At 46.4% G+C, this 16,234-nt stretch overlaps 1 protein-coding gene across 1 annotated transcript; it reads right to left on the bottom strand.

The window, feature by feature from the left end:
* Window positions 1-5,503: 5,503 nt before the first annotated feature.
* Window positions 5,504-15,808, bottom strand: PURB (purine rich element binding protein B). The gene has a single exon (XM_028741563.2). It carries the CDS (start codon window positions 15,730-15,732, stop codon window positions 14,692-14,694), a length of 1,041 nt encoding a protein of 346 aa, XP_028597396.2. The 5' UTR covers window positions 15,733-15,808; the 3' UTR covers window positions 5,504-14,691.
* Window positions 15,809-16,234: the final 426 nt, after the last annotated feature.

Below are 16,234 nucleotides of genomic sequence, written 5' to 3' on the forward strand. Positions count from 1 at the left end.
GCTACTATTGTCACTGCAGACTCTGAAAGGTAAAGGTAAAGGTACCCCTGCCCGTACGGGCCAGTCTTGACAGACTCTGGGGTTGTGCGCCCATCTCACTTAAGAGGCCGGGGGCCAGCGCTGTCCGAAGACACTTCCGGGTCACGTGGCCAGCGTGACAAGCTGCATCTGGCGAGCCAGCGCAGCACACGGAACACCGTTTACCTTCCCGCCAGTAAGCGGTCCCTATTTATCTACTTGCACCCGAAGGTGCTTTCGAACTGCTAGGTTGGCAGGCGCTGGGACCGAACGACGGGAGCGCACCCTGCCACGGGGATTCGAACCGCCGACCTTTCGATCAGCAAGTCCTAGGCGCTGAGGCTTTAACCCACAGCGCCACCCGCATCCTAGACTCTGAAAACAAACCCAAAAATATCAAACCCCATTTCAAATTCCAGTCAAGATTGTGCAAATCAATGAACTGTACTATCATGGGTTGAAATGCACAAACATGTACAAGTAGAGAGGCTCCACACTCAACTTGGTATTCTTGCAAGACTTGGAATCTTTATTGGAAAGTAGTGCAATGTCAGGAATGGGTAATCAAGTTGTCTGTCTTCCACATGGAACAAAAATATTATAAGGTGATTCTGCACCAAGACCCAAACTGCCAGAGTTGAGCAGTACAGTGGTACCTCTAGTTGCAAACGGGATCCGTTCTGGAGGCCCGTTTGCAACATGAGCAGACCGCAGACCGCAGACCGCAGCGGTGCGCCTGCGCACACGCAGGTCACTATTCGCTGCTTCTGTGCATGTGTGTGACGTCATTTGGCGCGTCTGCGCATGTGCGAGTAGCAAAACCCGGAAGTAATCGCCGCGGGATGCAACCTGAAAAAACGTATCATGAAGCAAACGTAACACAAGGTATGACCTGTATTGCATTTAATATCTTGCATGTTTTGTTCTGCAAGTATACTATTTTTAATGAATTATTCTGGCACTGCTGTACTGGGAAGCCCAGTGACCGTTGAAGGCCAGCTGAAAGCCACCCCTTTGAACCTGTGGTTGCACCAAGCCTTGTCCCCCCACTTAAATAACCTACTTGACACCATACAAGCTAGAAGCCTGCTCTTAAAAATAGCAGAAAGCAAGATACACCAGAAGCCTAATTTCACTTTGCATTTTTGTGTTCCTTCCTGCAGAATACACTTGCAATGGGAGATAGGTAAGTATAAGGAGATAGGACTGCACGACCATGGCAGATCTGTGAGCAGCACATCACATATTCTATCAAGAGATAACAAAATACTTAATAGTAAAGGTAAAGGTACCCCTGCCCGTACAGGCCAGTCTTGACAGACTCTAGGGTTGTGCGCCCATCTCACTCAAGAGGCCGGGGGCCAGCGCTGTCCGAAGACACTTCCGGGTCACGTGGCCAGCGTGACAAAGCTGCATCTGGCAAGCCAGCGCAGCACACGGAAACGCCGTTTACCTTCCCGCCAGTAAGCGGTCCCTATTTATCTACTTGCACCCGGGGGTGCTTTCGAACTGCTAGGTTGGCAGGCACTGGGACCGAGCAGCGGGAGCGCACCCCGCCACGGGGATTCGAACCGCCGACCTTTCGATCGGCAAGCCCTAGGCGCTGAGGCTTTTACCCACAGCGCCACCCGCGTCCAAAATACTTAATACAAAATATCAAAATACTTAATAAAAAGCATCTGCACTGCTGAAATATTCTATGGCGTTAGCAATATCAGTATTAACAAGGGTGGCACTGTGCCAAGTCAATGGTCCACAAGATCCATGACTTGATCGTGGATGGAGGACTTGACCTGGCATGTGTAACGAAGACTTGGTTGGATGAGGCGGATGAGCCTGTTCTTGCCACTGCTTGTCTGCCAGCCTTCTCTTACACACAGCAACCCAGGTCATGTGGGCGGGGAGGGGGGTTGCAGTGATGTTTAGAAAGACACTGTTTTCTGAGTGCTTTTTGTGGAAGCTGGGCCATAGGGGCAATAACGGATTCCTTTTGGTGTACCGACCTCCCCGCTGCACCAAGGATTCCCTGCCTGAACTACTTCAAGTCATGGAGGATGTTCTCCTGGAGACACCTAGTTTGGTTGTCCTGAAGGGATTTTAACATCCATGCCACTTGGGACTTCATGGAAAACATGGCCTCCATGGGGCTATCCCTGAATAAGCCATGGATATGCCTTAGATCTGGTGTTCACCACTGTAGATGTGAGTGATCTGACACTAAGTCCCAGCATAACAAAAAAAGTACCATTGGCAGATCATTTCCTGGTGCATCTAGACTTCTCTGCAACCCTTCCCCTCCGCAGGGAGGTGGGACCGATTTGGATGGTCCGCCCCCCCCCCCACTTAATGGATCCAGATGGTTTCCAGAGGGTGGTAGGGGATGTCTTATCCCATGCTGATGGCCTTTCAGCTGACGCCCTGGTGGCCCACTGGAATGCAGAGTTAACCAGGATTATCCACTGTTTGGCTCCAAAGCACCCTCTCCGATTACAAGGAGCTCAGATGGTTCCCTGGTATTCCCCAGGACAGAGGGCGATGAAACAATTGCTGAGACGGCTAGAGTGGTGGAAAACTTAGTTCAAATCGGACTGAACATGGGTTGGAGCTCAACATCGAGCCTACTAAGTGGTGATGGCAACAGTGAAGATGTTCTTCACCACCTCCATTGCACTTGCAAAAAACAGTTCCAGGAGACTTTTTCAGGTGGTTCATAGTTTAACAGAACCACGTTCACGATCCGGGTTCAGTAAGGACACCAAGATCTCCTGCTGTGTTAGCAGGGTCAGGGTGGGAGAGTGCCAGCACTCTGTCCAGTTGCATGGGATCAGTTTCAACCTGTTACTTCCAAGGATGTGGACAGGCTGCTTGGGCAAGTGAAACCAACCACCTGTCTCCTTGATTCTTGCCCATCCTGGCTCATAAAAGCAAGCCAGGCAAGGCTGGGCAATGGGCTCCGTGGGGTGGTGAACGTGAGGGAGTCTTCCCAGACCCACTTAAAGAAACAGTTATTAAATCACTTTTTAAAAAACCATCTTTGGACCCGGACACTAAGGCCAGTTATCGCCCAGTCTCAAATCTTCCATTCCTGGGCAAGGTGATTGAGTGGGTGGTTGCGGAACAGCTCCAGGCACACCTGAAGGGTGCTGACTACTTGAACCCCTTCCAGTCAGTTTTCAGCTCCCATCATAGGATTGAAACCGCCACGGCCACACCGGTTGATGATCTCCGGCAGGCTAGGGACAAAGGTGAAAGCTGTTTCCTAGTTCTGCTGGATCTCTCAGCGGCCTTTGATACCATCGACCGTGACCTCCTTCTGGACTGTCTAGAGGAGCTGGGAGCACTGTTATACAGTGGTTCTGCTCCTTCCTCCTGGGCTCTCACTTGTGGGGTGTCTCAGGGTTCTGTCCTCTTCCCCATACTTTTTAACATTTATATGAAACTGCTGGGAGAGATCATTAGGGGGTCCGGGCTAAGCATTCACCAGTATGCAGATGATACCCAGCTCTACCTCATTTAAATCGAAACCAGTGAAGGCAGTGAACGTCCTGTGTGGGTATCTGGAGGCGATTGGGAGATGGATGGCAGTCAACAGATTGAGACTGAACCTCGACAAGACAGTACTGTTTCTGGGTGACAGGGGACAGGGAGGTGTGGGGCATTTCCTGGTCCTGAAAGGGGTAACTGTGCTCCTGAAGGACCAGGTGCGCAGACTGGGAATTATTTTGGACTCACAGCTATCCATGGAGGTGCAGGTCAATTCTATGTCCATCTGGTACGCCAGCTGAAACCCTACCTGCTTGTGCCATGTCTCACCAGAGTGGTACATGCCTGGCTATCTCCCACTTAAGACTACTGCAATGCACGCTACATGGGGTTACCTTTGAAGGTGACTCAGAAACTACAACTAAACCAGAATGCGGTAGCTAGACTGGTGACTGGGAGCTGCCATAGGGACCATACTGTTGTTGTTTAGTCGTTTAGTTGTGTCCGACTCTTCGTGACCCCATGGACCAGAGCACGCCAGGCACTCCTGTCTTCCACCGCCTCCCGCAGTTTGGTCAGACTCATGTTTGTAGCTTCGAGAACACTGTCCAACCATCTTGTCCTCTGTCGTCCCCTTCTCCTTGTGCCCTCCATCTTTCCCAACATCAGGGTCTTTTACACTGGTCCTAAAAGATCTAAATTGGCTCCCAGTACGTTTCTAAGCACAATTCAGTGTTGGTGCTGACTTTTAAAGCCCAAAATGGCTTTGGCCCTGTATACCTGGAGGAGCGTCTCCACCACCATCATTTAGCCTGAGGTCCAGCTCCGAGGGCCTTCTGGCGGTTCCCTCACTGCGAGAAGCGAGGTTACAGGGAACCAGGCAGAGGGCCTCCTCGGTAGTGGAGCCTGTCCTGTGGAACGCCCTCCCATCAGATGTCAAGGAAACAAACTATCTGACTTTTAGAAGACATCTGAAGGCAACCCTGTATTGGGAAGTTTTTTATGTCTAATGTTTTATTGTGTCTGATGTTTTAATTTGCTGGAAGCTGCCCAGAGTGGCTGGGGCAATCCAGTCAGATGGGCAGGGTACAAACAAACTTTCAAATTGTGATTGAGCTAGTTTATAACATTTCTCCTGGAGATGGGTGCCAGATTCTTTCAGAAGCAGCATTCCACATGGCATATTTTGAACAATGCACCTCCTAGCTCCATGGTTATTTTAAGAGTTTTAAAAGGTTTTTCTAGTCATTTTGGCCTATAATCATAGATGGTTTACAAAATTAGTTTCAGCCAACAAGTTGGAAACTCCACTTTTGCACATTGTGAGAAGCTTGTGCAGATCTCCCAGTTGTAGGCTTTCTTCCAGTAGGAGCCAACTAACAGTTAAGAGGCTACGTACTCCAGAAGGGTGGATTTTTGGGTTTAAATCCAAGCTCAGGGAGAGAATCACAAGCCTCAGTTCTATGGCTCTAAAGTGCTGTGAAACTGTCATCACACACACAACACACTACTCTCTCTTGGGGTGGCCAGATCACGATAATAAAAAGTAACACCTTCTTTCTTTGGATGAATATTTTAATATTTGTATCATTTTAGTGAACATATGTATATGTTGTATTTTGTTCTTGAAAATTGCTCCAGGGTGCCTCTGGATGTGTGTAGTGATATACAAATAAAATAGCCTAGCATTCACAGACAGCAGTTGGCAAAAGATGGTAACCATATAGGAGTTCAAGCTTCTCCCTGCTCCTTGCCCTCCCTGCCCCACTCCAGGAATTCATCTTCAGTCCCTGAGATCCATCAGGATTTATAGAATCTTGCTTCTTGTTTGGTATACTTCCCTACTTGGATATTTTCCACTCATTCAAACAGGCAACGCTTTGCCACAGGCCCATCAACTCATGACAGATCTAACATAGCTCCAGGGTAATAAATGATTAATTTTCAATTGCATCACAAAAATACATGATTTCCCACTACATAAAAAACCCAGAGACAGAGGTACATGTTCATTCACTTTTCCGCATACTTTTATTTGTTACAAACATACATTTTTTTAAATATAGACTGTAAAACTCCATTTGCAAAAACCTGTTATGGTAAGGAGTGCTCAACTAGCATGAGGAGTTCTTAATGTTGTTTGGACAGGTTTGTTGTTGTTTTGCTAGTCAGCTAGTGGTAAATCCAGGACCTGCCTTGGTTTGACAGCAGCCTGTAGTGTCTGGCTGCATCTGCATTGCTCTTTAAAAGCAGTCCTGCCAGCCCCCCTCCCCCCCAAAAGGGAAATCAGAATCTCAGCTTCAGCCAACAGGCAGCAAGACCAAGAGGCAGCTCTTTGCCCTGGGACTGTAAATACTTTCCAGCGCTCTGCTTAATGGGTGAGAAAGGAATATTTCTGAATGGGTGCTGCACTTTTAAAACATCTCTGTATGCTTGAAACTGCACCACGCAGCTGTTTGTGTTTGTTTTGCCAGTTAAAGTGCATTTAATTTTTTTTATATAAAAAAATAAACAAGAGGAATAAACTTTATTCTTTAATTAAGGTACTTAAAAGTGAACTTTTTGGTCTCTCAGCAGATATTCCTGAAATCAGATCTATTTTACTACAAATTAACTTCTAGCATTTATATAATATATTTATAGAGGGGGAGTTTTTTTTTAAATATATAGATATATATAGAGAGAGATAGATATAAAATTAGAGCTACTTTTGCATTTACTATCTAGCAGAGAAACATGTTTTTATAAATACATACACATGTACACAGACATTTCTTTCTATGTATACAATGTACAAACGTGTATATTTACATATGGGCTGATTACATCCATATATGATCATTTATCACTTACACAAGGTTTTCTCAACTTTATACCAAATTAAAATATTTGCTCACTACTGAAATTGTACATTCAGCCCAGCAAAACCTCCACTTCCCAAGGACAATGATTTTGCACAACCCTGCCCTTTCTTTCTAATCTTGCATATCACTTTTGACAAATCTGTTAGCATCAAAATGAGCAACAGATACTGTAGTATCTGTAGTAAGCAATACCTCTAACTGGAAGAGGCAGCTGACTGCTGCACCCTCTGCTGGAAAAGGACTTTGGCAGCTATGCCAGCAAGCACAGCAGCGGGGGCACTATCCATTCATTTCAATGGAAGACCTGTGCTTGCAAAATCCACCTGCAGTGCAAAGGTTAATTCAATGAGGCAAGGAGAAAGAGCAAGAGACTTGGAAACCAGATTATGAGTGTTTGTTCCACCAGTCTTGGCAAAACATGGAAGACTACCAGCACCAACTGGTAACATAACATGGGGGAAAATAAGCTACCTACAGTATGGGCTACAATTGCTCAACATTTGCTTGACTTTCAAAGAAGAAGAAGAAGAGTTTGGATTTGATATCCCACTTTATCACTACCCGAAGGAGTCTCAAAGCGGCTAACATTCTCCTTTCCCTTCCTCCCCCACAACAAACACTCTGTGAGGTGAGTGGGGCTGAGAGACTTCAGAGAAGTGTGACTGGCCCAAGGTCACCCAGCAGCTGCATGTGGAGGAGCGGGGAATTGAACCCAATTCACCAGATTACGAGACTACCGCTCTTAACCACTACACCACACTGGCTCACTGACAAACATATCACCTCCTCAGAGAACCTGCTTCACATAGGGTTTTGCCTGCCTTGAGCATCTGCTGCAACCTGTGCACTGCAGAAGATTCTACGGTATGTTCAAATACGGGCACTGATCAGACCTCTCACCAAGAAAGGTTATGTTCCAAAATGCCCCAACCTTCCTGTGCAGCTGGACATTGAGACAGCGGACAGTCTTCTCACTGAGGAACTTGATAGGCTTCTGTGGAACCACAGCATTCTTAGTAGCATGAAAATCACTGAATGCAGCTTCAGCAATCTAGACTAACACATTTCCTATTAATAATAGGCCAGCAAGGATGATGTGAAAGTGCTGGAGGGAAAGGTAACATGGAGAGCTGCTCAGATTATTACCCAATGTTATTATTGGGCCAATGACCTGCCTTCTCCTAATGGGCCCCTCTCTACAAATGTTGGTAAGGTTAAAATATTCACAGCACATGTAAGCTTGGAGATAACTGGCTAACTCGCTTATCATGGTTCTTTACATTTGAGCATGCCTGAGTCAACAGCTCCAATTCTGAAGAGGGAGGGGCAGTGTGAAGAAACAACAAGATTAAGCTATATTCTTGTAAATCCCACATGCATTCAAATATGGGATTTTCTAACCAGATGGGCCTTTCAACACAGAAAAAGCAGGGCAGGAAATTAAACATATTGTCTTGGAAACTTGCCTGGGTTAATATGGTGCACAGTGACTGCTGTTTTAAATCATGTCCTCTGCAAGTCTTAAAGACAGTTTACCTTGGCTACACAAAGCAGTGATAGGCCAGGAGTGGGGGAAGCAGCAGTAAGCTTTCCTGTACATTTACAATAGCTTTGACAAACTTGTACTTCTTTGCTGTGGGCCGCTTACTTTGTATGTATGTGTATATGTACCTATACACACACACACACACACACACACAGTACATTATGAGATTAAGGCTACATAGCAGCTTATTACAAAATGGCTTTGACAAAGCACACTTAACCTTCCCTTCACGGACTTTAAGAGACAAAATTGTGTTGGTATTTCTATATTTCTAGTAGACATTGAAACCTTGAGCTCTCCCCCACTCTTCCCCTTGTCAGATTAAAAAAAAGAGGAGCTGGAGTGAGAAGGCTAGCAACAAAAATTCCTGGTAATTATTGATTAGAAATCAATTGGTAAACATCCTGGAACATTCTTCTTTCCTTAGGTGAGCATTTTTGGCAAGTTAATGATTCTCATGCTCAAAAAATTGGGCGATGGTAGAACAGTTATTCTCTAAAGACTCTGGGAACAGTCCCATAGACTTTAGTTGTGCTGCTCTGAAGTCTACAACTTAGTTCTCCTCTGTCAAATCAGATACGAGCAAATTTACACAACTGGCCTTAATTATACTGCTGCAAGTTGAATATGAGAGGCTGGGACCCAAAGAAACACTTTCACTGTGCCCAATGGAATAATACACAGCCAGTGAAATTTTGGGCTGTTCGCATCTGAAGAGATCCCCCATGCTACTAACTGCTTTTGAAGCTCCTCCTTAAGAACCACAAGACCAAGCCCACCTCAAGCACACCCAGCTAGCAAATCAGTTCTTTAGAGCCCAGCGACTGTGTTATTGCTTACTCCCTACAACTATGCAAAATACCTGTTCTTTGTGTGACTAGACCATAATGTTGGGATTTTATTTTATTAAAAAGGAAAATTTTACTCCACCATATACTACACCAACCTCATTATATTAAGATGGAGTTAGTCTAACACCACTGCAGATTAACTGTCATTCTACAGGTAGGAGAGGTCGCAGCTCATGGCCACATTCACAGGTTTGAATGTCTGCTTCCAATATTAAACTTCTCTGGAACCTTACACGAAACAGCTGTTATGCTTCAGCCACATGCTTTCCTCTCACAATACCTCAATAAAGCAATCTGTCAGTCTTAATTCTTTTAAACTCTTCCTCTGTTGGCTAAAAACTACAAAGTGCAAAAGATGAGGTTCCTGAGAACCTGCAAGAGGGAGGAAGAAATCTTTTTTACTACAACCAGTCTTTCCTTATCTTAGCCAAACTCCATCAACCTAATAAATCAAACCCAAGTATGCAATTTTAAGAAGTAAATGCCACCTGACAATTAAGATGATCTGGCTAATGCTCAAGCACAACAAATTGCTACAGTAATTTTGCTGACACTGAATTGCCATAAGCACCATTGCTGGACAAGAGGCAAGCTTTCTAAATACCTCTAGCACACCTGGAATCAGACTATCAAGAACATGGGGGAAGGAAGCTACCATGAAGAGTATGTATTTACATCGCAAATTCATGAGTGAACAAATAATCAAGAAATACATAATAAGAGACCTGCCACTACCAGTTTGGCATTCAGAAAGCATTTTAAGGTTTTGAGCTGCAGAAGACTGGTCTGAGTGCAATAGCTCAAAGCATATAGGTCTAAACTGGTTTAATCATCATTCCCTCTCAGTGAGAGTCTACAAATCTCCCAGCACTCTCATCAAACTAATGTTTCTTTGAGGAAAGTCTTTATATTCTTCTGGTATAAAATGATTCAGATTTGTAGCATAGGTAAGCTCTAAGCTAAGGGTTCTGCTGGGTAATATTAAATTGCCTACACAATGTTTCCAGAAATAATTTTGAATAATGCATATTAAAAGTATCAGGGTCCATTAAGTTTTAAATATTTAGCCTCAAGTAGATTGGTAATCCCAATTACACTATCCCTTTAAAAAACTAAATTTGTTTCATAGCAAACATACTTCAATACATTTACCATTTTACCAAAGGAAGCATATCAACAACATGTTTACCGAGAACTACGTAGTATTAGAATAATTTTGAAGCCAAAAAGTGCCACTTTTAAAGGGAAAAACTAAGTTTTCCTCCCTTCCACTAAGTTAAAAGTCAAGGCCACAAGTTTATTTATTTTTAAATAATAACTGAATATCTGCTGAGAGATTAAATTGTGCATCAGATAAAGTACCATAATCTTTCTGTTAAAACATTTGAGATGTCCATGCATGTTTATGCACTGAACAGTTTTCCACCAAAATCACAAAACTGCTGCCCTCACAAGTGAAAAGTAGCCTGAGTTAGTCACTTTTCCAATGTCCCCTTTAATGATAGGAACAGATCACAAATCATCCTCAGCTATTCCAATACCTGAAGCGTGCAGTCAATGATGGGACCACTCAATATGAGGGCTTATTGTAACCTGTATCTTGTGCCCATTATCCTGAAAATTGTAAGCCAGGGCATGATAAGAATGTGTGTTTTGGGGGAGAGAAACTGAAGCAGAAGCTTGAATCTTAATTTATTTTTAAAAAGATCTGTGGTTGCAGAGCGGATTCCAGGGTAAGCAACAGTGACTGCTTTTTATTTGAGGAAAAAAGAAAAAGCATTCACTGTTAGGTCTGCAACCGCTCTGCAGCAGACAGCTATGGAAAGAAGAACAAGAACCCGTAACTAGATGTGAGCTAAAGATACGGGTGTTTATACCTGTATGCCTCAAATATTTACAATTTTTGGTGCTATACAAGATTTACATTTTGTTTTGTACAGCAGATGCATCACTCCAAGGACAGTAGAAGTCTAGAAATGTTGGATATGCAGAACTCCACAGGGAGGTTTGCCCATTTCCCCCTCACACAGAACCGACATTTTTAAGACAACAGTGTGATCCACAAGCCACATAACTCAACATACCTGAACGTGTGACAGCTAAACTCCAGTAAGTTTATGGAATTCAGCTATTTTAAGCACAGATATGCCAGACGGCAGCTTGTAAACTGCACTGAGGTACTGTCAATGTTGCTGCAGAAAAATTCAAAGATACAATTTAACTGCAGCACCAAGAATGGGGAAGCCTTTACCCAAATTGACATTTAAGCACAAGAATATAAACAGGAATAACAAGATCATTCATCTGAGATGTAATCCAGGCAGTACATTTTTTCCAACATGGCTGAATATCCCTATCACATGAACAGAAGCGACTCTGAACAGGGACAAGTCTGCCTACTTAGAATTTGCAGAGACCAATTGTTGAGACAAAACTACTAGGCTTAGAGAGCAGTGTGATTTTTCTTTTAAAGGCGCAGTTTGTACAAAGTGCACACATGTGTGCAAGGGGGGTGGTGAGATTTCTAACAGTTATCCCTACACCAAATAGGATTCATCTTTCACTAGAGGCCAATCAATGCTTCCAAGTGACCCTTAAACAATACAGTATTTGCAATCTCCACTATTTTAATCACAGAAGTCCCAAATTTTACAACAGGGAGGAGAGGTTCAAAGCTCTACAGATGCCAGGCAAGCCCCCTTCCCCCACTCTCAGAGTTCTATGGATTTTCCTCCGTAAACCCCTGCACCTAACAAGGGCTTGTGCCACCAGACTAATTTTCCTATAGCATGAGGCTTGGCCGTTAACCTGCTATGGTGAGATAACCTCAGTATTACTCAAAACATTTAAAATCTTACCACTTATACTTAAGCTGGACACAAGCATGCCCAGTATTTTCACTGAGACTCTCCTACTGACACACTGCATTGTCACCACCTATATACCTTGGAGGGTCATGTGTCAATCTGTGTACCCGATATACAATGCTTTAAGTGGTCTAATGACTACAGAAGATTTTTTTCTGGTTGCCAAAACAACACCATATATGGCAGCATTCTTGGCATACAACTGATATATGCTTCTGTCTACTTCCACATACTTCCTAGACAGCTAATTATAGCATATGTAGCCACTGGCCAGGGACAGTCAAACCCTGTCACTACCACGTAATACAAAGGTAAGACTAGTTACTGCAATTCAGCCAAAAAAAAAAAAAAAAATTCTCCTGAAAAGGAGAGGTACTGCATTTTAATTGGCTCACAGCAGCTGAGCAACAAAAGGGAAAAAAAACCCAATTACCACTGAAGCAACAAAACATTGTTGGTCTATACAAGTATTGTACATTGGTTTAAAATGAGTGAAGAGTTACAGCAATATACACCAAGCATCTGCAGCCTCAATTTTCATTGCTGCCTAGAGCTCTAATTAGTTAAGTAGAGTTTTCTGCAATCCTAGAGGGCTGTGGTATCCCAGTTAACCTGCTGAAACTTTTGTTGGTGAAAGTTGTTCTCCGGAGCAAAGAACTACATACATTTGAACAAAAATACATAGGTAGATACAGCAGGACATTATTGAAAACAGCTGCCTTGGAGAGTACAAAATACAGTACGAGTATACAGATGTAATTAAAACATCAAGAAATACTATTGCTCCCATTACAATTCAGGAAACAAGTTCTTTGCGACGGAGAAAAATGGAAAGAAAGATTTCTTCAAAAATACAATAAAAATATCTACTGTGGACACTGGGAATAAAGAAATATCTTTGAAAATAAACAATTATATGTGTGGCTGAACATCTTGTGGTAAACTATTCTGACATCATTTGCAGATCTTTATAATAGCTATAGTAAAACCAATTAAATTTTTAAAGAAAATTCCTGCAAATTTCCCCACTACAGTGACAACTGTGTGAAGAAATGCCTTTTATGTCTCCTTGCTTTCTAATAAATACAAAACAAAGATAGTATAGATAAGAGTAATACCAAAATAAGGTAATAAGGGTATGCAATAAATTAAAAAGGCAGCTCAAATAAAGGACAGGCATGCACACTTAAAAAAGATTGTAGAGGAAGGTTTACCTGCCTCTCTTAAGATGTTGCACAAATAATACCTGAAACTTTGTAGTGAACAGTACACTTCCATTCAATTCAAAGTTGCCAGTATAGAATGTATCTAAAAACACTTTTGGAGGGAATAGGTCTGACTTCATTTGTTTTAAAAAAATATCATTTTAGATTAAGAATCCATTCAAAATATAGATGAGGCAATTATTTGGGTGGAGACACCCAACTTTGTTTGGAAAGGACAGCTGGATAAATTGGCAGTAGCCAGTCTATAATAAAATGTGAAGATGGTAAAACGCTGCTAGGGAACGTTCAGTCACAGATCTTTTGTGGGGTTGTTTCTGCTCCTTTTTAGTGATGGATATCAAGCTCCAACTGGACATGCATTGCTCTGAACAATCCATCCCATCAATTCACTCTTGCCAACTCTGCTGTTAACATAATGTGAGGTACTGAGAAAATGGATAGTTCTCTTTTTGTTAAAAAAAAAATCTTGTTAAAAGAATAACTGATGCTGGACTTCTGGACCTGAGGTTCTTGGTGTCTGTGTTCATGTCCATTAGTTTGCACGATGAAAGAAGCCTTCCGTTTTCCTACATGGTTGTTTTCACAGACCTGTAGCCACACAGTTCCTTTGCCAAATTACAATTTCAAGATTTTGCTTTTTAAAAACCCAGCAACAGATTTCACTTCTTTGACCAGATCATCTTTTGAAGTCAGCAGAAAGACAGCTCCAGTTTCCGCCTCCTATTAAAGCCATTTGCTTTCACCTTATTTGGAGAGAAGGGGAAGAACTTTAGCGAGCAGCGACCAGTCCACTCTGCATGCCTTGTGCTTTATGCCTGTTTTTCTTTAATCTACCTGTTTGCAACCCCCATTAAAAAAAGAAAAATGAAATACAATTTAAGATCTTTAGAACCTGCCAGCTTTAAAGTAATTCACTTATCAATTCCAGTTCAGGCACCTGGAGCTTAGCAATTTGCACCCCCAAAATAAAACAAACAATTCTGCAAAGGGGGGGGGGGAAGACAACAATGGACATTGGTCCAGATACAGGCTCCCCCCACCCAATTACCTTTCTGAAAAGGTATTTTGAGTTGGTTGCTTCTTTCCCCTGCCCACCTGCTATGTCCCCTTCCCCGACCCATTTAAATCCCCATTTTCTGCTGGTCTAAGTCCATGATTGATCTCTATGACTTTCCCCATCGGGATCTGCACCCCCCTCAAAATAAGCCCCATGCCCCCACTGATTTGGACAGCGGTGGTATCTTCTCCCCTTCCTTCAAACAATGCTCAGTGGCCTTTTATTCTCCAGAATGCTGGTTTCAAGAGTAGAGGGGCACCACCTCAGAAATGCAAGAGTGAAGGGTCTGGGTGGAAGTGAAAGAGAGAGTCAAGACCCAAGTAACAATTCTCCCTCCCTTCCTCCCAAATAAAACATCTCAGCCATTCGGTAGAGGAGGAGCCTTGGAAGGCAGGACAGATTTAGATGGCAGAGATCCCCTTCTCTCCGCCATGGGCTAAGGTTGAGGTTAACTGAGGCCACAAAGATTCCTCTCTGCAGGGGAGGCAATGATGTCGGCGAAGCCCAACAGATGCTGTATCCCTGGGAAAAATAAAAGGGTCACAGAGATAGAGATCAGGAGGGTGCTCCAGAAGTGGTGCAGGTCAGGGGTGTATGCAGGTCATCTGGAAGCTCCCTCTCTCCCATGACAGAAGGATGCGTGCGAGGTGGGGAGGAAGCTTGGGGCCGGGTTTCCTTCCCTGCTCCACCCAGTCCCCTACTCCATGGCGAGGAGAAGGGGGTTGTCAGAAGCAAGGGGGCAACGGGGAGGAGGGCGGGGGGGGGGGGGAGAGAGAGGCTCAGTCGTCGTCTACATCGTCTCCGTCGGAATCGTCGCCGGCTCCGCTGCCGCTCCCCGGCCCGGCCGGCCCGGCCCGTCGGTCGTACAGCTTGTCCCGCTGGCGCTCCTGGATGTCTCGCATCTCGTCGGCGTAGCGGCAGAAGGCGCCGCCGAACTTGGCCCAGGCCTTGTAGGGCACCGTGATGGCGTTGCGGTAGGAAGGCTTCACCTCGCTGACGCGCAGGAAGACGCCGTACTTGTTGCAGCCCACGTCGAAGAAGAAGCGCTTCGAGTCCACCGTGATGGAGGTGCCTTCGGGGAGCTCGCCGTACAGGCCGCCCCCGCCGCCGCCCGGGCCCCCCCCGCCGCCGCCCAGCTCGTCCTCGTCGGCGCCGTAGTCGTCGATCAGCTTGGCCAGCGCGTCGCGGAACTCGATCAGGCCCTGCGCCGGCAGCGCGATGGTCTGGCCGCTCTGCAGGCCCGGCGGGCCCCCCGGGAAGCCCGGCCCTCCGCCGCCGCCGCCGCCGCCGCCCGGCCCGCGGTTGATGGTCTGGCGGATGCGCAGGAAGCGGCCGCGCTGGTTCTCCTTCAGGTCCAGGTAGTACTTGCGGTTCTCGCGCACCAGGAACTCGCTCTTGAGGGCCCGCCGGGGCCCCGCGCCGCCCTCCTCCCCGCCGGGCGAGGCCTGGGCCAGCTGCTCGGGGCTGCTGGGCCCCAGCTGCGCGTAGTGCTCGATGAAGTCGCCCAGGTAGTCCCGGAACTCGGCGGCCACCGCCATGGAGAGCGTGAGGCGGCTCTTGGAGCCCCCCGCGCCCACCTCCGCGATCTTCAGGAAGCGGCCCTTGGCGTTCTGCTTCACGTCCAGGTAGAAGCGCTTGTTCTGGATGTCCAGCCGCTTCGAGGCCAGCTCCTGCGTCTCCTGCTCCGGGGCCCCGCCGCCCCCGCCGCCGCCGCGGTGTCCCTGGAAGCCGCCCCCGCCGCCGCCGCCTCCTCCGCCGCCGCCGCCGCCACTGCCGCTCCCGCTGCCCCCTCGCTCGCTCCCGCTGTCGCCATCCGCCATCTTCTCCTTCCTCGGGTTCCTTCTGCCGCCGTCAGGCCCAGCCTGCCTTCCGCCCGCCCGGCTCTCCTCCTCCTCCGCACACGCGCGCGCACACACAGACACACTCGCGCGCCTTCCTCGCCCGCTCTCTGCCTCTCTCTCCCTCTCTCTCTCCCTCACACGCACTTCGCTCCCTCAGGCCGCCTCCCCTTCCGCCGCCGCCTCCCGCCCCGCCTGCAGCGCCAATGCCCACTTCCGGGGACGCGCGGACGGACGGAGGCCAGGGAGGATCCACAACCGGAAGTCAGCGGCGTTCCACGCTAAGCCCCGCCTCCCCCGAAGAAACCAGCGGGAGGGAGAGAAGGAGCGCGAAGCTTTTTCCGCCGCCTCTGGCGCCTGCGCACTCCCTCTCGCCTGCCCCCCCCCCCCCCCGCGACCAGGGCCAGGCCCAGCGGGAGGCCCGTGAGGAGCCCCCTCGCCCGCCCCCCCCCGCAGGCCAAAAGGCTTCTCTCCCAAGAAGCGC

This window comes from Podarcis muralis, chromosome 7 (genome assembly GCF_964188315.1).
Source record: "Podarcis muralis chromosome 7, rPodMur119.hap1.1, whole genome shotgun sequence".
Classification (NCBI taxonomy): domain Eukaryota; kingdom Metazoa; phylum Chordata; class Lepidosauria; order Squamata; family Lacertidae; genus Podarcis; species Podarcis muralis.